A 22,768-nucleotide genomic window follows, 5' to 3' on the forward strand; every position below is an offset into this window, starting at 1 on the left:
ATATGCACACATAGCACAGTTGTGTGCAGTGAGGTGCTAGAAAGTAGAGAGCGCGTGTGCACACATACCCTCCATGAGCACACCTAACACAGTTGTATGCAGTGAGGTGCTAGAAAGTAGAGAGCGCGTGTGCACACATACCCTCCATATGCACACATAGCACAGTTGTGTGCAGCGAGGTGCTAGAAAGTAGAGAACGCGTGTGCACACATACCCTCCATATGCACACATAACACAGTTGTGTGCAGTGAGGTGCTAGAAAGTAGAGAGCGCGTGTGCACACATACCCTCCATATGCACACATAGCACAGTTGTGTGCAGCGAGGTGCTAGAAAGTAGAGAGCGCGTGTGCACACATACCCTCCATATGCACACATAGCACAGTTGTGTGCAGTGAGGTGCTAGTGAGTTAGCTGGACCCCATGATGGGCAGCTGTTGTACGTGTGCAGTCTCAAAGCTGGGCAAGAAGAAGAGGCTCAATGACATCACTCTGCGCCAAGACAGTGATGTATTGTGTCTGATTTTTCTCTTTTAAGTACACAGTTCTAAGTTTTCTGTGCAGCTCTACAGAACTACCTGTCACCCTTACAAAATAAAAATATCCAAAACTTGATTTATTATTTTATTTAGTGCAGAATCTTACTGAGACAGGAAGTTGCTGGCTACTGTGTTTTGATTTTTTTGATGTGCATTGGTGCTTTGCCTGCTTGTGTGTCTATGTGAGGGTGGAATAGAGTCACAGACAGCTGTGAGCTGCTGTGTGGGGGCTGGGAACTGAATCCAGGTCTTCTTAACCACTTAACTACTGAGCCATCTCTCCAGCCCATGTTTTGGAAATTTTAATGTCCAGTCTTAAGATAAATGTCAGCTGTTTTGTGTGTGTGTGTGTGTGTGTGTGTGTGTGTGTGTGTGTGTGTGTTGCGATGCTCTATTGGTTCTGAGCACTGAACATTCATGGTACCTGGATGGACATTTCAGGTCCTGCTAGGCCATGCTACCACCTCACTACACAATGTTTATCAGCTGAAACACAAAGATGTGACAGCTTTTCCTCGGAATGTACTATGAGCATAACCTTCAGTAAGGAGTTTTTCTGAAATGATATAAAGTTCAGTCAAATAATTTTTTTTAATTGAAAAAAAACTTTCTGCCTCCTCCCAGCCTCCCATTTCCCTCCTCCGTCCCCTCTCCCCCTCCCCCACTCCTCTCCCTCTCCCCCCACTCCTCTCCCCCTCCCTCTCCAGTCTGAAGAGCAGTCAGGGTTCCCTGCCCTGTGGAAAGTCCAAGGTCCTCCCCCCTCCGTCCAGGTCTAGGAAGGTGAACATCCAAACTGGCTAGGCTCCCACAAAGCCAGAACATGGAGTAGGATCAAAACCCCGTGCCATTGTCCTTGGCTTCCCATCAGCCCTCATTGTCCGCCATGTTCAGAGAGTCCGGTTTTATCCCATGCTTTTTCAGTCACAGTCCAGCTGGCCTTGGTGAGCTCCCAATAGATCAGCCCCATTTAAGGGAACCACCTTAGGTTTGGTAAGAGACTTGAACCTAGAGTGGCTCCCAGGTGCCCAGGGCAATGTCCCCAGTTAGTTCCTTGGGCAGCTGAGGATAGGGAACCTGAAATGACCCTATCCTATAGCCATACTGATGAATATCTTGCATATCACCATAGCACCTTCATCTAGCGATGGATGGAGATAGAAACAGAGACCCACACTGGAGCATTGGACTGAGCTCCCAAAGTCCCAATGAGGAGCAGAAGGAGGGAGAACATGAGCATGGAAGTCAGGACCACGAGAGGTGCACCCACCCACTGAGTCAAATAATTTTAATTTATATTTTTTCCACTTAAAAAAGAAACATACAGAAACTTAAGAATTTGTCAAGGCTGGGAAGATGACTTTGCATATAAGAGCTCCTTCCACCAAGTCTGAGAGCCAGAGTTCGGTTCCCAGAACCCACATAGTAGAGAGGGAAAACTGACTTCCACAAGTCTCTGACTGCTCCATGCACCATGGTATGTGCATGTATGGATCACACACACACACACACACACGAGAACCGAGTGAGAGGAGAGTGCATGTGGAGCCTGTGGCCCTGGGAAGTGGCACACACACACACACGAGAACTGAGCTGAGAGGAGAGTGCATGTGGAGCCTGTGGCCCTGGGAAGTGGCACATACACACACACACACACACACACACACACACACACGAGAACCGAGCTGAGAGGAGAGTGCATGTGGAGCCTGTGGCCCTGGGAAGTGGCACACACACACACACACACACACACACACGAGAACCGAGTGAGAGGAGAGTGCATGTGGAGCCTGTGGCCCTGGGAAGTGGCAGGATGCAACATGGGTTCTCTACGTTGTCTCCGTGCCTCAGAGGAGCTGCCCACGTGCTGGGCACCGTTGCTGCCTCTGTTCAGATTTCCTCACACTCCTTGGTTATTTCTGCTTTACCTTCGCCTAAGGTAAAGCAGAGCCAGTCTGGCTGCTTCACTAGTGACCTTCGCACTGTTTTGATGAACTTATTTTAAGAGAGAAAAGCTTTATGTGTGATATGGAACATCTTTTCTGAGACAATTTCATACAATACTGGTTAATGTTTTCACTTCTAAGTGGTATTAGACACAGTTTTTATAATTGTTTTTCTATCTCCTTTTCCATAAATATGATTTGCTTGGCTATTTCCCTAAATGTTTAAACAAAACACTATCTGGGAGACTGCTTCAGTAACTGTTGTGTTTAAACTCCAGGAAGCTGCAGAGTACGGATGAGAGAGTAGCATCCGTGTCTGGATACCACCTGGGTGTCATTTCTGAGGTTCACACTGCGATGTTTCATAGGCTCCAGAGCGTCTACTAACGGTGTGACTTAGCAGCACTGAGGACTCTGAGCAGTCAGAGGAAGGGCTCTGATGCTGAGCACCTTTGAGTCCTCCCACTCAGAGTCCCCAGTGTGCCTGTGCTTCTCCTTACCACCATCTGTGCGGTTACTGTCCGGTTCTACAGACGTGGGTGCTGTGTCCACCTGTGTCGTCACTGTGACAAAGGACTCGGTTTGTGGAGAATTAGGAGGCCAAAAATGAGAAACATTTCCAGGGGTGGGGGAAGTACAGTTGGAGAAGCTCAGAGCTGTGATCTCTTTAGTAGGACTGTATTTGGAAAAAGGTTTCCTGTGGTGATAGTGTACAGAGTGATGTGCAAGCAGAGGCAGCGTGGACAGCGATGAGCTAGCAGGCAATTGCCGTGCAGCAGTTTGGTCCAGTCGTCTGGATCTGGAAGTCCACGTGCCCCCCTGTCAGTGCTAAGAAAAGACACCATGGTCCATTACCGCGAGCATCTCTACTGCAGGTAGAGGAAGCCATTGCTGCTCTGCAGCATGAGCCAGGCTCACAGACACACTGCGCAAACGTCCGTGTGCTCACACCTGTCGTGGTGGTTGCCTTTGCAGAGCACCAGGTCTAGAAGAGCACTTGGTCTTGGAGGTGCATAGGTAGATGCGTTCATTTTGCCAAATTCTTACCTAGGATACCTGAGTTTTCTCTAATATGTTATACTTCAATAAAAATGTTTCTTTTAAAGACCAGTTTTTATCAACCACTAAGCTTGTGTGTACTGTTAGGATACCATTTCCAGCCTTCTCTCATCCAAACAGCCATTATTACCATGCTGCCATTCACCCGTCAGACTCTGGGGTGAGGTAGTATTTGTACTCAGACCCTAACATGTACCCTGCTTAGCTGAGATAAGTGGCTTTGGGAGGCACTGTTCCCCCAGAAACCCCATGCCATGCATCGCTCCCTCCCTCCCAGCCTTTGGCTGTGAGTTCCATCCATCTGACTGCAGCAGCCATGGCCCTGAAGCGTCCTTCAGAGCTAGTGTTATGTAGTAAGGAGGTGAGCAGGCCTGCTTTTCATCCCACCCGGTTCCTGCATGGTTAGCTTTACACCCAAAATAACAACACACAAACTGTATTCTTTTAAACACTGCTTGGCCCATTAGCTCTAGCCTCTTACTGGCTAATTCTCACATCTTGATTAACCCATTTCTAATAATCTTTGTAGCACCACGAGGTGGTGGCTTACCAGGAAGAATCTTAACCTGTGTCCATCTTGTAGAGGAGAGCTATAGCATCTGCCTTACTGCCTTCTTCCTCCCAGCATTCTGTTCTGTCTTTCCCGCCTACCTAAGTTCTGACCTATCAGGCCAATCAGTTTTTTTTATTAATCAACCAATGAAACAACAGATAAAGACCCTCCTACATCAGTGTTAGAACTGGCTGTCACAGGAACTGTGCACATCTCTCCTGAAACAGTGTTAGTGGGTACACATGCCCACTTCATAAGCGCTTACTGGCACTGTCAAACCTGCCGCTTCCTAGCAGGGTCAGCCTGGGTGAGCGTCCAAGTGCTCTCTGCCTCAGTTTCCTTACTTGTTTAATTCATGTTGTGAATTAAACTCAGATGGGTGATGAAAGGTTAGAGACAGACACACAGAGTTGACTGGCAGACTCTGTCACAGAAAGACTTAGTGCTTCCTCCTGCTGTTCCTGAGCACATTGCCCTTAGGTTGTCTTTTTGTCCTGAGTAAAAAAAAAAAAGCCCAGGAGTTCCCTACTCAAGGAGAATGCCCACGGGGTTGTCCTTAAATCTGCCTTCTCCGCAGGTTTTCAGTAGAAGTACCTGACATTTGCTCATTAATGGAAGAGCACCCTACGGTGGCATGTGGGTGGTGCGTGCTGTCACCACAGGGTCTTTGGGGTACAAGCCGCAGTGGGAGAGGCTGCCCACGCACACCGTCTCTAGGGGTTAAGAGTATCCTGGGACCCGACAGAGGCACACTACAGGACAGACAGCTTTTCATGCTCCCTTTAATAAACTACTGCAACAAACAGGTCCCAGAAGTTCATTGTTTTTATATTTTTTATTTAAGGGCTTTTGTGCCAAACAGTAGGGAAAGCAGCAGCTGTGTATGGCTTTCTTATGCCAATGCGCTATCCCTGACTCTTGAGAGAAATAACCTGCTTGGCATCTCTGCTGGGCACGTTTTATAATATATACACAGCCGTGTCACGTGGTGCTGGACATTGTCTCTGCTGGGCACTGTTTTATAATATATACACAGCCATGTCATTGGCATCTCTGCTGGGCACTGTTTTATAATATATACACAGCCGTGTCACATGGTGCTGGACATTGCCGTGGTTCTTTTCCAGTTGGTTTCAGTGAACTCTGAGCCACCATGGACTTTGGATGTGATTTGCTTGTCCCCCAAAGGAGTGTGTGTTGGAAGCCTGCTTCCTAGAGTTGCCTATGATCCGAGACTTTGGACCTTTGAGAGGTGGGGCACCATGGAGTTGCCTTCAAAAGGAGTCAAGGTATCCTACCACGCCCCGGTTATTTCTGGCAAGAGCGTTGTTGAAGCACTCTCAGCACATCTGGGACCCTTGCTTCCCATCCACTTGGCTCTGCTACTGTGGTACCTTCCATAGTGATGCCACCAGAGGACAGACTTGTGGAATAATAGAAATCAGACTAGCCCAGCATCCTCCGTATGCCTGGAGGACCTACCCCATGAAAAACCCCTTCACCAGGTAGAGCCATCTGCTCTGGGCATTCAGTCATTGCTAGGTCAGTGATCTGAGGGGTAGGGATAGTGCGGCTAGAATGTGGAGAAAGAGAGGAGGAGGGGAATGGACAAGGTGCTGGAAGTGGTGCGGCACCCCTGTCAGAGTTGACCCCCAGAAAGCTAGGGACGTCGGGAACCGCTTGTAGTGCTGCTCACACGGAGGCTGTGGGCTATGCCCACTGTGCTGCTTTCTTGTCCCGCTGCCCCATGCAGAGAGCTTGGTGTGGCAGTGTTCTCTGTCAGCCAGAAAAAAGGCTAGTCTAACAACGGTTCTGTGGTCCTTTAGGGTGTTAGAAGTAGTTGGGGATAATGACAGGCTTAGTTTGTCAGTGTAGTAGAAAGAGACCAGTCAACAGAGTTCACTTTGGAGATCACTCTCAGTTATCCATACGCCTGTCTTCCAAAATGGATAAACATAAAGATTTTGCTCATTTTTGAATTATGGTTATTATATAGAAATTCTGCATTTGTCCTTAGATTCTAGTTAAAAAGCAAATTTTACCCATTTAAAAGACAATTGTGTGTGTGTGTGTGCCTTTCTGTCTGTCTGTCAGTCGAACTGAGTATATGCACAAATGTGTGTGCAGGCCAGAACAGGGCATTGGACTGTGGGTGTTGGCAAGCCATTTAACACTGTACAAGGATGGGAACTCTAGCCCCCAGGATAGAGCAGCATCCTTGGGTCCCAGTCGCTGTCTCCCCAGCTCAGCATAGGCTCCGCACAGAGAAGCATCTCTCCTTGGTTGTTTAAGCACTGTGCTTCCGAAAGGAACGTTTGGTCCTGATTGAGGAGCTGCTTGTTAACAGCACTGGGTATGGAGTTAATCTCAGTGCAGCTGTGGAATCAGAATCGTATATGGCTTAGGAAAATGGGTGTGTCAGTGTGTCAGGACACTATCCAGGATGAGCGTGGAAAAAAGAAAAGCCTTTTGTAGTGCCAAAGTAAGAAATGAGATTAAAACCTAGGTACTGCTTGCATTCACGGGAAAATGTAAGGAAGGAGCCATCAGGATGGCTCAGCAGGTTAAGGAGCTTGCTGTCAGTCTCGGACCTCTGGTAGAAAAGGAGAACCATTTCCTACAAGTGTTCTCCCACAGACGCACACACACGCACATGAAGATGGAAGTTACAAAATAATCCCACACTAGCTCAGAATTGCATATAATAAAGGGTTATTTATTTAGGGGTAGACTCCCAGATCACAGTCCTCTGCATGAATGGGGAACAGGAATGGAATCCAGAAGCCAGGAGGGAGAGAGCAAGCATGTGCTTTCTATAGGCATTCATAGTATAAGAGGCCACGCCCAAGTGGGCTGGTAACTTAAAGGCCACTGGCTGAAGTAGTTCCTACAGCACACACACACTAAATGTAATAGAAACTTCTTTAAAGTTTAAGAAAAAAAGACACTTCTTAATAGAAGAATTAGTATTTTAATTCCAGTAACTTTATCTGACTCAGAATGTTTTATACTAAATGTGATCAAAATTTTAAATAGTAATCCTTTAAACAATCTTAGGTTGAAGCTGGGCATGTTGGCACTTGCCTTTAATCCCAGCACTCAGAGGCAGAGGCAGGCGGTGTGGGTCTCTATAAGTTTGAGTCCAGCCTGGTCTACAAAGTGAGTTGTTACACAGAGAAATCCTGTCTCAAAAAACCAAAAAAGAAAAAAAATTTTTAAGTTGTTGACTGTTCTTAGATACATGATACAGTAACCTAAAATGTCCCTTATTTTAAGTGGTCTTATTTTTCCAAGATGTTTTATTGCTAATGACTTTCTGTATAATAGAAGTTTCTAATTTTTGGAAGCATTTTCATTTCTATGTACAGGAGTCACTTGAGCTTGTACTGCTTGACCATATTAATCAATCATCCTGGGCTCTAGAGCCTGACTATAGAGGTGGGGAAAGGCAGGGAAGACCTGCCACGCAGTGGGCAGAGCTGAACCCCCACAAGCAGAACTGTGGTCCTTACCATTTCTAGGGGCCTCCACGCCTACCAGGGCTGGGACACACTTCCCTTTTATATGCAGGCATGGATTGCAGCCTCTAGCTTGTCTTTGGGGGGGGGGGGGGCGGCATTACAGGCATTTCTGTAGTGTGAATGTGAAGTCTGGTCCCTACAGGCCTGTGTGTCTGAACTCTTGGTTCTGAGAGATTATGCAGCCTCTGACATGACACCTAGCAAGCAGCTGTGGGGCTGTCAGAGTAGGTTTAAGGACTATATACCAGCTCCATTTTACCCTAGATAGAGTTCCCGATCCACCGAGATGTTAGCAGACTGCCTCACACATGAGCTACCATGAAGCCTCCATGTCTTCTCTTCCACGAGGGAGCCAGAATGAGTCGAAGTAAATCCTTACTCCCTTAAGTTGCTTGCTGCAGGTTTCCTGTCATGGTAGTGAAAATATTAGTAACAGACTTTCTTCCCCCATGACAAATTGCTGATTTACATTTAATACAAGTTCTCCTTTTTCTCTATTGTGAGACATTAGAACCTTTATCTTGTGTTAATGACCCAGCCTTGGCCATAAGCTCCTTCTGTGCTTGCTCCTCCTGTCCCAGGAGTTAAGTTTGCTTTGTCATTGTCACAGAGATGCTGTCTCTGCATGCGCAGCACAACGCCTGTCCTCTGTGAGGTCTACGTGACATTCATCTAGTCAGCAGCAGTTTGTAAATCTGCGCCTGTTTCAGATGCTGTAGTGAAAACCACTCAGTCCACATTCTGTTCCATTCACACCGAGTGTCTCTGTCTGGTGTATTTTTCTCCATCAGTTACATTAGGCTCTAGACAGCTCATTGCTGTGCCTGAGGGTGGGGCAGTTCATCCAGGGAAACCAACAGTGAAAATACAAACCAGCACAACAGCCAGCCAGAGGAAGACTGCTTTCTGCCAGTTCAGGAGCTGAAAAGTGAGAGGGCCAGCGTTCCATCTGCACAGCTAAGACTTCCTGCTGTGCTGCTCCTGGCCTGTCCTCAGGTGACTGCCAGAACACCAGTCACCCATGCCTGCTCTTGTGAGATGCCTCCACACACATAGATACTTGACCACAGAAGGCTTCTTCACAAGCAATGGTTTGTAGCTAAAGAAACTTCTTCTCCGAGCCATTTTCATACCCTACTGAGTCCAAAGTAGCTCAGCCAAAGACTCTACCAAAACCTAAGAGGCCAGAATTGCACACGTAAAAACCTTGTGAGAAAAACAGGCCCTCAGGTGTGCTGCTGTCGGAGGGCTTCACCGTGTCACTGTTCCCTTTCAAAATTCTACCTAGGAGCAGCGGGGCTGCTTCCCACCCGGCTAGCTTTACCTGAAATAATTACACAGAAACTGTATTCTTTTAAACACTGCTTGGCCCATTAGTTTTAACCTCTTATTGGCTAGCTCTTACATATTGATCTAACCCATTTCTAATATTCTGTGTAGCACCATAAGCTGGCTTACCAGGAAAGATCTTAACCTGCATCTGTCTGGAGTGGGAGAATCATGGCGACCGCTTGACTTGGCTTCTTTCTCCCAACATTCTGTCTGTCTACTCTGCCTACCTAATTTTCTGTCCACTAAAGGGCCAAGGCAGTCTCTTTATTTAACCAATAAAATTAACACAAAACAAAAGACTCTCCCCCATCACTTTAACAACTACTCACCCACATGCAGCTTGGTGTAGACTTCCAGTTTCCCCTGTGGTCAAGTCTGGGGACTGGGCATAGAGCCGGGATCAGACTTCAGAAGGTGTAGAGGAAACTTCAGGTTTCAGTTCCTGGAGAGTTATGCTAGGGTCTTCTGCTGGGAGGATGGGGAAGCTCGTTCTTAGGTGAGCTCACAAATAATGCAGTGGTGTTTAATGGAGCTGAGATGAATATAGTGTAGCCCCAAACCTGACAGAAGCCATGTCTTCGTCTCCATGTGTGAAAACAAAACTGCAAAAACTGGTCCCGCCAGCCCTGGTCAGAGCCCTGTGCTCCAAGAATGAGACGCTATGAGTCTGTGTGATCAGCAGTGTCCCTGACAGCGGAAGTGCATGTGTTTGTGTTTAGTGCAGTAACTTAATGATTGAAAGTTCAAAGTGAAACCCTATCCTGAGTGAGATAAGCCAGACCCAAAAAGAGGAACATGGGATGTACTCACTCATATTTGGTTTCTAGCCATAAATAAAGGACATTGAGCCTATAATTCGTGATCCTAGAGAAGCTAAATAAGAAGGAGAACCCCCAAAAAAAAAACATATAGGCATCCTCAGGAATATTAACCTTCATCAGGCAATGAAAGGAGACAGAGACAGAGACCCACATTGGAGCACCGGACAGAAATCTCAAGGTCCAAATCAGGAGCAGAAGGAGAGGGAGCACAAGCAAGGAACTCAGGACCACGAGGGGTGTACCCACACACTGAGAGAATGGGGATGTTCTATCGGGAACTCACCAAGGCCAGCTGGCCTGGGTCTGAAAAAACCTGGGATAAAACCGGACTCGCTGAACATAGTGGACAATGAGGACTACTGAGAACTCAAGAACAATGGCAATAGGTTTTTGATCCTACTGCACGTACTGGCTTTGTGGGAGCCTAGGCAGTTTGGATGCTCACCTTACTAGACCTGGATGGAGGTCGGTGGTCCTTGGACTTCCCACAGTGCAGGGAACCCTGATTGCTCTTTGGGCTGATGAGGGAGGGGGACTTGATTGGGGGAGGGGGAGGGAAATGGGAGGCGGCGGCGGGGAAGAGACAGAAATCTTTAATAAATAAATAAATTTAAAAAAAAAACTCTTGACATTATACTGATGAACAAATTGAGAAGAGAGACACCAGCATGGCATTGAGCAAGTCTTTAGACCTGGGACACAATTAAAAGTTAGGAGCCATTTACCCTGCGGAGTTCTGCCCCATAAAGCAAGCCTGGACTTCAATCACAGTGGGACATTTTAGTATTATGCTATAGTTCACATAATATAGGGAAAGTTTCCTTTTTAAAAAGACGATATTTTACCTTTTTGTTTATTTGTTTGTTTGTTTTCTAGCTTGTAATATAGAATCTGTCTTTTCTGTGTTGTCAGAGCCAGAGCCATGACCTGAACCCTGATGACCGCTGTCAGGGCCTCTGAGTGACTGGCAGGTGCACCATGGAACTGAAAGTGTGGGTGGATGGAGTTCAGAGAATCGTCTGCGGTGTCACTGAAGTCACAACCTGCCAGGAGGTTGTGATAGCCTTAGCCCAGGCTATAGGTGAGTAAAACCCATCAAGTGCTCATGGGTGTGGAGATGCACGCATGAGTTAGCTTTCTCGGCGTCTTGATAAAATACCTCAGATTAGCCTAAGCAGGAGGCTTTGGCTCAGAGTTTCAGAGGATTCAGCCTATAGTTTCTTGGCCTAAGATGTCTGGGCAGAACATCCAGGTAATCAAAGTACATGGGGTGCAGGGAGAAGGGGAGGGGAGAAAGGGAGGGAGGGAGGGAGGGGTAGGAACCTTGTTTCCTTCCCAGCAGCACCCACTACAGGACCTCATTCCTGCACTGACTTTTCTCCCTGCCTGCAGCCTCCTCTTCACTGCATATTTCCCTTTCACCCTCAGGCTTCACTCCTTGACCTCACAGAATGGCCTTTGGGGACTCTGACATTGACACATGTTCTGGCTTCCCAGGCTTTTCTTCAACACCCGGATGGAAGTTTCCATTATCCCTAACTCTTACGTTCTGCATGCCTGTAAAACCAGCACCAATTGGATGATACCAATTCTGCTGGCAGCCCAAGCAGCAGCTGGGCCTCTTTGGACCACAGTTGCAACACCTCTGCGTCCTTGGGCAGTTGTGCACAGTGACAGTCCTGAGGGAATACTTCCCAGGCAGCCAAAAGGTGCGCTCCTTCCAAGAAAAAGCTCTCAGGTGATGCTACCATTTCCACTCTTCACTCTGAGGGTGGTTTGGCCAGGTCCTGAGGTTCTGTCAGGGCACCTCCTGTTGACGCCGCACACGTACTGGCTTCTGTAGTCGGTAGCCGTGCCCTTGTCTGCAGCACCCTCCTCTAGCCATTGCCCTGTGTCCAAACCTCACTCTGCTTCTTCCTTCCAGTTCCTGCTGTAAGCCTGGCTCCAGGCGGCTAGTGATACCTGTGCCATCGCTCACATGCTGTGCTGTCCTAAAATGCTCTCCGCCAGAGTAAATATGCCATCCTGTTTAAATCCACCTCCCGAAAGTCTCAAAGTATGAACAAAATGTAGACAAGTTATTTGCCACAACATAACATAAATGACTTCTAATCCAGTTCCCATGAGTGTTGTTCCCATCTGAAACTTCTGGGCATGCCTTGTCCACATTCCCCTGGAATTCTGCTCTTCTGAGCTCCTACCAAAACCACCATAACTCTGATTTACAGCATGTTAAGATTTTTTTCCCCTGCCTATTTCTCTAAACTCTTCTAAATTCACCCCACAAACTACTTCTAAAGGACTTAAAAACCACCTGGTCAGATGGAATGGTAGCAGTGACCCCATTCTTGGCATCAGTTTTCTGTGTTAGTTACTTTGCCCAGTTATTACCAAAACTTCACGTGAGTAGTATGGTTTGTGTCATAGTTCCAGGGCATCAGTCCATTGTGATGGGGAAGGATGTGGCTGTCTTATCACTGTTCTGTTGCTATGAAGAGACACCGTGACCAAGGCAACTATTAGGAGAGAAAGCATTAACTGGGGCTTGCTTTCAGTTTCAGAAGTTTAGTCCATTTTCATGTGGCAGGGAGCACAGCAGATGCAGCAAGTATGGTGTACGCATGCAGAAGTAGTTGAGAGCTACATTCCGATCTGCAGGCAGAGACTGGGCCTGGCAAGGATTGGGAAACCTCAAAACCCACCTGCAGTGATGCAATTCCTCCAGCAAGGCCACACCTACTCTATTGAAGCCACACCTCCTAATCCTTCTCAAATAGTGCCACCCCCTGCTCACTATTATTCAGATATGTGAGCCTATGGAAGTGATTCTTACTCAAACCACCACAGTGTCCAAGTCAGAAAGGTTTACAGAAGTGGTCCCAAAGGACGTGACCCCATGGACCAACTTCCTCCAACTCAATAATACAACCATAAGTCCATCAAAGGATGAATTCGTCTATTTGGTGAGGGCCCTAATCATCACCTCTAAAAATGCCACCACAGACACCACAGACCTGTGCTCTGCTAACTGAGGCTCTCCTGCCCATCAAGTGCACCTTACCCCATGTGTGGTGCACACTGCGTTCTTCTCCAGTGGGCTTTCAGGCACACTGTGTGTCAGGCTGTGGTAAGGCTTGCGCTCTGAACCTCCCTCATGCTACCTTGTGTCTGAAGTCTGTACGGCCTACTCCTGATGTTTGTCTTCAATAGTGATTTTTTTTTATTGTAGATGTTTCCTAATCCAGAGCAGACTCCTAGCTCCCAGAACCCCTTCTGAGTTAAACTCTACTTATTGTCAATTTCTGAATACATTTAAAATAAAGAATAAAGTAAATTAGGCAGTGTGTCTTTATTAAATAGAAATGTGGACTTTTTTTTAACATAATGAAGATGAAGTTGCCCTGTTTCATGCCCTGAAGTCCATGTTTCCAGCCACATTTCCTGGGTCTGTCTTCTGTCTTTCCTCCTATTCTGTTTCAGCTTTCCCTCTAATTTATTTATTTATTTATTTATTTTTTTGGTTTTTCGAGACAGGGTTTCTCTGTGGCTTTGGAGCCTGTCCTGGAACTAGCTCTGTAGACCAGGCTGGTCTCGAACTCACAGAGATCCACCTGCCTCTGCCTCCCGAGTGCTGGGATTAAAGGCGTGAGCCACCATCGCCCGGCTCCCTCTAATTTATTTTAAGCTTTTCTTTAAAAGTACTTCTTTGAAAAAAAGAAAACAAATTTAAAAATAAAAGTATATACATACACATACATGTCTTTGTGTGTGTGTGTGTGTGTGTGTATGTGTATGTTTGTATACACACACCTCCGTATAAAAGCTTTCCATGGTAGTAGGGATTGAACCCAGGGACTCAGGAGTGCTGAGCAGGTGCTCTTTCACTATTGTGGGAAGGTCTCTTGTTGGTTCACGGCTGCTCAGCCCCGAAATAAACACACAGAAACTATATTACTTAAATCACTGTGTGGCCCATTAGCTCTAGCTTCTTACTGGCTAACTCTTCATTAATTTAACCTATCTCCATTAAACTGTGCATCACCATGAGGTCGTAGCCTACTAGCAAAGTTTCAGCACGTCTGTCTCTGGTGGCAGCTCCATGGCTTCTCTTAACTCTACCTTCCTTCTCCCAGCAATCATTTTAGTTTTCCCTGCCTACCTCTGTTCTTTTGCCCTATCACAGGCCATGACAGTTTCTTTATTAACCAATGGTATTCACAGCATACAGAGGGGAGGGAATCCCACATCATGCCTCTGTCCCAAAACCTGTTTGTCATTCCTGTTTTGAGACAGGGTTACCACCAACTTACCCAGGCTGACCTTGGAATACTCTGTACTCCAGGCAAGTCCTGAACTTGCAATCCTCCTGCCTCAGTCTCCTTAGTTGCTGGAATTATAGGGCTGAGCCACTAGGCCCTGTTTAAGATTTTATCAGAATTTATATATACTTATTAGATGCTTTAGATTAGTTTTTGGAACACAATGAAGGCATAAACCTCTATCTCCATAAAACCAAGTAATGTGTTCAAAGTTTCTATTTATAAATCTGCCATTTAGCAAACATGATTAAGAGGAAATTGCATCCTCTTAGCAGGACCTGCTAGGTGCTCGGCTATTCTCTGTCCCTGAGCTCCTAGTCAGAGGTTGATAGCAGACGCATGTCAAGTCAGTTCAGGATTGGAACAGGTCACCGCTCTCAGCACACTCATCTTTCTTTTCCGTAGGTCTGCAGCCTCACTGTATTAAAGCAGTGCTGGAAATGCTGAATACAGAGCTCCTCTGAGGAGGAGCTGGCCTGGTGACTGGCCTGCAGCTGCTTCCTGTCCGCCACATTCTAACTGCTCCCGCTACTTAAAACCATAATCAGCGTTTTATTTGCCCTTGTTTATTTATGTCACACTTGTCTAACAGGCAGCTTAGATGCTCAGTGCCACAGATATCTAGACGGGTAGGTAGCATGATGAACATTCAGGCTATGTCGGTTTATTCTTCTTATGTCCCGCTTCTGAATCGCTGGGGGCACTTTGTACCCACACACCCCGATGCCCGTGTGTTGACCCAGAAACAGAGAAAACAGTGTGTGTCAGCAGCTCGTGATGCTGCTCCTATGCCCCCACTGCAAGATGGCAGAGCCAGGCCTCTCCTTTCTAGGACAGTAACTACTACTGTTTGCTTTCTTTGATGTGTGGGGCACATATGCATACGTGTGTCACCTGCATGTATAAAGGTCGTTTCTCATGACCTCCCTAGCATTTTGTCGAGACAGTTTCTCACTGTCCCAGACTCCACAAGGGTCACACGTGTGTCCTGTTGTCCATGGTGTTTTGTGGGCTCTGGGCTCTGAACTTAGGTGCTCATGTGTGTCAGCTGCTGTTTACTGACTACTGTCCTTCTCAGCGCCTCATGTACGCGCTTAACAAACTCAGAATAGCACCCACCTCAAATAATGTGTTCACACCCGTAATATTACATTGTCTTTTTTTCTTTCTGTACTATATTTATCTATTTATTTATACATCTATTTATTTGGGGAGAAGGGCAGCAAATATACCAAAACTCACATGTGGAGTGTTGGCGGGAGGCCGCTCGTTCATTTCCCAGCAGTCCAGACTCCCAAAATAACCACACAGAAACTATATTATTTAAATCACTGCTTGGCCAATCACTTAAGTGTATTGTTAGCTAGCTCTTATATCTTTGGTTAACCCATTTCTATATTTTTATATTTTACCACAAGGCTCATGGTTTACCAGCAAGGTTCCACCTGGTGGTTCCATGGCGACTCCCTGACTCTGCCTACTCTCCCTCATATATATATATATATATATATATGAGAGAGAGAGAGATGTAGATATAGATATATAGACATATAGATATATAGATATATCTTCCAACTTTTCCGACTTGGCTATATTCTGTTATTGGCCAAAGGCAGCTTCTTTATTTATGAACCAATAAAAGCAGCCCACAGACAGAAGGACCTCCCACACCATGGAGGCCGGAAACATTTCAGGATCAGCTCTTTGTTTCCACCTTGTGTGTGCCCAGGGTCACCAGGCTTGGTGACAAGTATCTTTACCCACTGAGCCCTCATTCTGGCCCTATATTATCTTTTGAAAGTTTACTTCAATCCTGTAATTAGTGGATAAAGCATATTTTTTATTTAAATGATTTTACTGTTTTGTCTCTAACAATAAAATCTAAATTTGGGGTTTTTTAAGAACCTTTGAAACTATTCTTGTCAACATTAAACCAGACTTATCTTCAGACCCCGTTTTACAGGAAGTTATTAGGAAGGGGCAGCTTCACTGGGCAGCTTCAGTTGTGTGAGCTGTAGGCCAGCTGAGTGCTGGGGAGCCCTGAGACCTGGGTACTGCAGTAAGCTAGGGCTGGTTCTCCACTAACCCTGGTCTGTCTTGTCAAGGCTGACACAGTGAGAATCTGTGCGGCTTTAACTTCTGGGACCTTCCCTCTTGGCTGCGGGGAAGCGTTCCTAGCGCTTCCCTTTGTTCAGTCTTACCCCAGAAGTCCTGAGCGCTTAGATGTCTGACCAGAGTATAAAATTCTTAGTCAGGGGAATAGAAAGTGAACTTCCCAGCAACTCAGAGGGTTGAGATCTGAACACCATGCTGTCCGTCAGCTGCCAGAGGCGCCTGGACTCTCAGCGCTGGCATTTCCGTGCTGACCTAGAGCAAATGTCAGTTTTGTCTGTTGCGCCATTTATCACTCCTGTCCCACTATGACAGAATATCCTGGTCCTTTCCAGGTCGAACCGGAAGGTACACCCTAATAGAAAAATGGAGAGATACGGAAAGGCACTTGGCACCACACGAAAACCCCATCATATCCTTGAACAAGTGGGGGCAGTATGCTAGCGACGTACAGCTCATCTTGCGTCGGACTGGGCCATCTCTCAGTGAGCGACCCACCTCAGACAGTGTGGCCCGGATTCCTGAAAGAACTTTGTACCGACAGAGCTTGCCCCCCTTAGCCAAACTGCGGCCTCAGGTGGACAAGTCGATCAAAAGAAGAGAACCTAAAAGGAAATCACTAACCTTCACAGGAGGTGCCAAAGGGCTGGTGGACATTTTTGGGAAAGGAAAGGAAACTGAGTTTCGGCAGAAGGTGCTGAGCAGCTGCAGAAGCACTGCGGAGGAGCTGAAGCGGCTGATCCGGCTCCAGACAGAGAAGCTACAGGCCATTGAGCAGCAGCTGGAGTCCAGCGAGCTCGAAATACGGTTCTGGGAGCAGAAGTACAACTGCAGCCTGGAAGAGGAGATTGTCCGCCTGGAGCAGAAGATCAAGAGGAATGATGTGGAGATCGAGGAGGAGGAATTCTGGGAAAATGAACTGCAGATCGAACAAGAAAATGAAAAGCAGCTGCAGGACCAGCTTGAGGAGATACGGCAGAAAGTCACGGACTGTGACAGCAAACTGAAGGACTACCTGGCGCAGATCCACACCATGGAGAGCGGCCTCGAAGCGGAGAAGCTGCACCGGGAGGTTCAGGAGGCACAGGTCAATGAGGAGGAGATGAAAGGGAAGATTGAAAAGGTCAAGGGGGAGATGGACCTTCAAGGGCAGCAGAGCCTGAGGCTGGAGAATGGCATCCGAGCCGTGGAGAGGTCTTTGGGGCAGGCTACCAAGCGCTTACAGGTAAGGCTATCTCTGAGCAGGATACCTCATCCTTGTAAGGGGAAGCTTAAGACAGACCCAGCTGTGGCTCTGCAGCCCAGGCGCTCTCGGGGACCTAGGAACCTTATAGACTGAGAAGTTCATGAGAGTCTTGCTCGCTTCGTGCTATAATAAGAGTTAGCAGATTCAGCTCCAACACCTCATCAAAACAAGAGCTCTAGCTCTTGTGAGCCAAATTGCTCTTAATGTGCGGACGGTCATAAAGTGCATAGGAGGGCATTTGTCACAAGATCAGCAAGACTGATGTAGCACTGAGGTGTGTAGAAACAGTACTTTTGATGGCAGACTAACACCGTACATTTTTTTTACACGAGTGTGTGGCCGCATCCAGAAGGGACGCCTCCTGTTTAGGAGGATGGGCAGAACTCTCTTTAGCCACCCTGTGCACAGAACCAAGAGTGTCAAATGAGTCCCGAAAGCAGGCCCCATCCCTCAGCCCCTCCCTCCCCTGCAGCAGCAAGGCAGCCCCACCTACACAGCACCTTACAGATTAGCTGGTGTTTTCCTACCAGGACAAGGAGCAGGAGCTGGAGCAGTTGACCAAAGAGCTGCGGCAAGTCAACCTCCAGCAGTTCATCCAGCAAACAGGGACGAAGGTCACCGTGCTGCCAGCTGAGCCCACTGAAATAGAGGCCTCCCAGGCAGACATAGAGACAGGTAAGGTCTTCCTCTGTCCTCCCTGAAGTCACTACAGTGATGTCCTTCTTGTTTCTGGGGGATCTGTTTATTTGGATGGACATATGGTTTATTTTAAACTGCTTCTGTATGGACCTGTTTACCAAAATATAAATATGAATATGAATATGGGTCATGTTAATTTGCATCCTAACTTCTCCTGACTCCCCCTCCTCTCCTGAGTCTCTGTTTATCATCTGTTCTGTAATTGGAACTTCCCATCTTGTGCTGTGGCCCCAGCAACTGGGAGAAGCTGCAGAGCAAAGCCCACTAGACTTTGGGAACAGGCTCCTGACCAGAGTTCCTGCCTTCTCCTTCCCAGTCCCTGCCTTCTTCCCAGATCTCCTGCCTTCTCCTTCTCAGTCCCTGTCTTCTTCCCCTGCTTCTGGCTGCAGTGTGGCCTTCTCTCTGTAATTCTTTGGGGTGGGAAGTTACTAAGTTTTCTGGTTAGCCAATTCACCAGATGACTGCCTGTTCCCTGTTTAGAAGCGCCATTCCAGTCTGGGTCCCTGAAGCGACCTGGTTCTTCACGGCAGCTCCCCAGTAATCTTCGTATTCTGCAGAACCCCATCTCCTCTGGATTTAATCCTGAAGGCATCTATGTATAACATTGTCTTCAGGGGAAAGGTCCAGCCAAGGTACCGAGGACAGTAAATCCTTCAGTGTGTGCCAACTGAACGAGGGTCTATCCCAGGCCACTCTACCCTCTCCAATTGCAGACCACTTGAGCCTTGTGCACTGACGCCGAACACGGAGCTGTTCACACTTGCAGTATTGATGCACTGTCTAGCAGCTGACATGCAAAGCCTTCATTTTTATTTGTAGTATTCTGAGGACATTAGAAAAGTATTAGCCTATGTTTATACATGAATAAACCCTGAATTAAAGAGTAAAGTTATGTAACTGTTTAGTTTAATTTATTCCATGTAACTGATTGATGTATGAATGTTGCTGTTTAATATTTTATTAATCCTTATCCTGTGACTTAATTATGTTAACTGTTGTGGGCTTCTAACTGTGCATGTTGGCAGATTCCGTCCGAGCTTTGCTCATGCATAGCTATGCAGCCTCCTGGGACGCTTACCATCCAGACTGACTCCAGCGCAGCCAGCTGCACTTAATGCTGGGGCTTCTCCCCACCCCCGCTTTCTCTCTGCCCTGGAAGCTGAGCGTTTCTTTACAGTATTTCCCAATGTAAATTACCATATACCATCACAGAAACAGCTTTAATGGGGTAACTGTTCATATAAAATGCTTGTGGTCATAGACTGCCAGCAGGTCAGCTGATGGCTGCCCATGGGTTTCCTGGTACACGCTAAGGTCTTCCTGTCTTACGCTCCCATGATGTGAGGAGGAGAGAGCCCTGAAGATGGGGATGCCGTACTTTGGGAATCATGGGATACATTTCAGAGCAACCCACTTCCTCTGTGTAGTCCGTGCCATGCCAGCAGGGGTAGGTGCCGTTTGCCGTAATGTAAATGTGACTGCGTGCTCTCTGTCACCCAGTCACACCTCGGCAACACCGCGGTCAGGTATTTTTTTACCAAGGAAATAAAGTTAAATTCAGAGATTGTTTTTATTTTTAAGTTTGACTTTATAGGATACTAGTCTTATATTTGTATCATTTTGTGTATTAAGCCAAAAAGAGAGAGTCAATACTTTTCTCACACGCAGTGACTTGGCTGCATTCACAAGTAATATTTAGACACGTGTCAGCCTTGCAGCCCTTTCCATCCTCTCGGAGCACACCTGGCACGAGGCAACGACGACTTCGGTCTGAAAGTGAAGTCGTTTTTAATTCTAAAGAGAATGCACCCCCGTACTACTTACATGCAATAGAATAAAAGTGGATTAGTAGGGCAACGCCTGGTGTCGCTAGGGCGACTCTGGATGTGTGAACACATCCGGGCTACGTTTGGTTTACCGGTGTTTAGTGAAGCCGAGCACACAGCTTTGTTTAGGTTTCCAGCGAGAAGATTTAAGAATGGCTGTGAAGTAATAGACGCTTCTTGAGAACTGAAAGCCATGAATGTCGCCCCTACCCACATAAATACATAAATATCAGACCTCAACCTGATGTCTTTGGGTCCTCGGACTTACCAAGTTGATTCTGCCATTACTGCTCTGCAGAGGACTTGAGAAGGAACCGCAGCCTGTACACATTTGATCCAGATTTGTAACAATTGTTTCATATCTATATATATTTAAAAATATAATTCCAAGGGATTTGTATCTTTTTATGACAGTGGTGACTCATGACACCCAGCCCATGCCTTATTCTGTCCATTAAACCTTGACCACAAAGGTAAACATTACACAAATGGATAAATGTTAATGAGAAATCAAAGACAAAGCTGGGCACAGTGGCTCATGACATAATTCCAGCACTCAGGAGACCGAGGCAGGAGAGTTGCCACAAGACCCAGGCTGTCCTAAGCTCTGTGGAAAGTTCTAGACTAGCTTGGAGTCTAGTTTGAGGCCCTATCTCAGAAGGAAAGGGAAGGACCTGCACGATTCCTTGGCTCGCCTGGTGGAGCAGCACAGTACACAGCTCTGTGAACTGCCAGGTTTCACATCCTACCAGCTCCCGACAGTCCTGGCTCTCCACCAGTGAGTACCACACATTCCATCTCTACCAACCTCAGCTCCGAAGCTGCCAGCTGCCCTCCATGGGCCTACCTATACACACAGACAGCCTCCCGGACGAGCGGAGTGTGGCCATGTGAATTCACAGACAGACTGAGCAGCTGGGCTTTGTCCCCAGGTCCAGGACTTCCCCAAGCACACCACTGTCAAATGTTTTCTAAGTCTTTTTTAGCTAGAAAAACAACTAATTTCCCTACAGAGATTTTAGTCTACTGTGCCTGTTTTTACCTACGGTGACTACAAGCGCATCGGCTTTCGAGCCCTGTCTGTGGCCACATCTCAGAGGGGTGCGGGCAGTGGGATTCAAAAAATACCAAATGTCAAATTTTGCATATGGGGAAACAAATATCCAGGTTCTAAATAATAAATTAGATCACAAATTTTCGTGTCTTTTAAATTAGCACTGCAGGTTATATTATGTGGTTTTTTTCTACAGGTATTAAATATGTAATATGTTTTATTCTGACCAGTGAATAATTTGAATATCATTGGTCTGTTTGACCTCTAGAGCATCCTTGTTCTCAGAGAATCACCCACAGTGGGTTACCTCATTTGTGTGTGTGTGTGTGTGTGTTTTGTCATTTTCTTTATATTTTGGCTGTTAACATTCGTTTTTGTCTCAGTTAACAGGGCGTTTTTTTTTTATATGTGAGGCTTCAGATGGTGCTGAAGCTGCCCTTTGAATGCCCACTTAGTTTTCGGCGGGCAGGCAGCTCAGCAGCTCCTAGAGTTGAAGTCAGTTTAAACAGAGCCGATTCCAACCTGGCATGTAAAGTAGACATAGCTCGTGGTGAGTGTGGTGGCCCAGACCTATAGATCCGCACTGCTCCCACAGCCGAGACCAAGTGCAGTCCTACGCTCACAGTCTTGGTCCGAGACAAGGATGCTATGCCAGGGAGACCTTCCCAAGTGAGGACTGACAGGCTGAAGAAATAGTATGGAGAAAAGACAGGGCTGATTTCAGGCACGCACTGGGACAGCAGTTAGCGTTGGACGTTGCCTTCGACAAAGTAGGCCTTAAATTTTATATATATATATATATATATATACAAAGTGACGCTCTGCATCCTTTTCTAACACAGCCTGTCTTGACTAGTCTGCGGTGAAGCTAGCTCCTACGTATTCCTTTGGTAACATGTCAGTGTCTTTAAGTTGCATGTGCGTCCTGTCTGCTGTGGTTATGTTCCAGGAGAAGGCTGTCGGCTGGTCAAGGGTTCACGGCCATCAGTATTTATTCAGTATTGCTGCTTCACACTTCCCATGCACCTTGGACTCCAGGTCAGTGGCAGCGCCAGAGCCGCGAGAGCTCCTTCCCGTGCATTTTATATATTTTTAGAAACCAAATGCCTGCGGATGGCTCTTTAGCGTACTATTAAACCAGCAGAACTCTAAAGGCAATAAATAGATGTGTCTATGTGGGGGGAGGGGAGAGTGGAAATACAGGTTTACAGCAGCCCTGGTGAGAGCCCGCCCATGTCCTGCTCAGTGTCTTGTCACTGACCCAGAAGGGTTTGCGTTGCTGCAGCTTTAGACAGAAAGTGTCCATGTTCGCTGACTGTGGGCCATGAACATGCTTTTAGTACCGCTTTGCTGATGTATAAATAAGAAATCTGTAATATGTATTATATGTAATTATTTTCTTTTGACTTCATTTCAAAATGTATATTTTCTGATTATTATCATGAGCTATAAAGCAAAAGATCAATATCTGATATTCTCCCAAATAATAAATTTTCAAGATTCATGGGGCAATACAATTGTTTTCTTTCTTATATGCTTAATACTTCAAGATATAGTTTTGTTTCCTTTGAAAGATGACAAAGTAGGTCTATGAATCAGTGATAAAAAATGATATTTTTTCTAAATGCAGTATTAACCTGAAGAACTATCTTCTGCCTAGAAGGTAGCAACTAGGCTAGGGAGATGGCTCGGTAGTGAAGAACCTGCTGTGCAGGCATGAGCCCTGAGTTCAACCCCTCAGCACC

The 22,768-nt window shown here is 46.6% G+C and overlaps 1 protein-coding gene across 1 annotated transcript in view; it reads left to right on the forward strand.

Annotated features, from left to right (window-relative positions):
- Positions 1-22,523, forward strand: part of Rassf8 (Ras association domain family member 8) — a 79,137-nt gene extending 56,614 nt beyond the window's left edge. Inside the window, exons 2-5 of the mRNA XM_041642537.1 lie at positions 10,680-10,848; positions 16,534-17,423; positions 17,975-18,119; positions 18,624-22,523. Coding sequence (XP_041498471.1) covers positions 10,746-10,848; positions 16,534-17,423; positions 17,975-18,119; positions 18,624-18,745 — 1,260 coding nt within the window. The 5' untranslated portion in view covers positions 10,680-10,745 and the 3' untranslated portion in view covers positions 18,746-22,523. The remainder of the gene's footprint in view (positions 1-10,679; positions 10,849-16,533; positions 17,424-17,974; positions 18,120-18,623) is intronic.
- Positions 22,524-22,768: the final 245 nt, after the last annotated feature.

This window comes from Microtus oregoni, unplaced genomic scaffold (assembly GCF_018167655.1).
Source record: "Microtus oregoni isolate MIOR12 unplaced genomic scaffold, Mior012 000002F_ref0000024, whole genome shotgun sequence".
In the NCBI taxonomy this organism is placed as follows: domain Eukaryota; kingdom Metazoa; phylum Chordata; class Mammalia; order Rodentia; family Cricetidae; genus Microtus; species Microtus oregoni.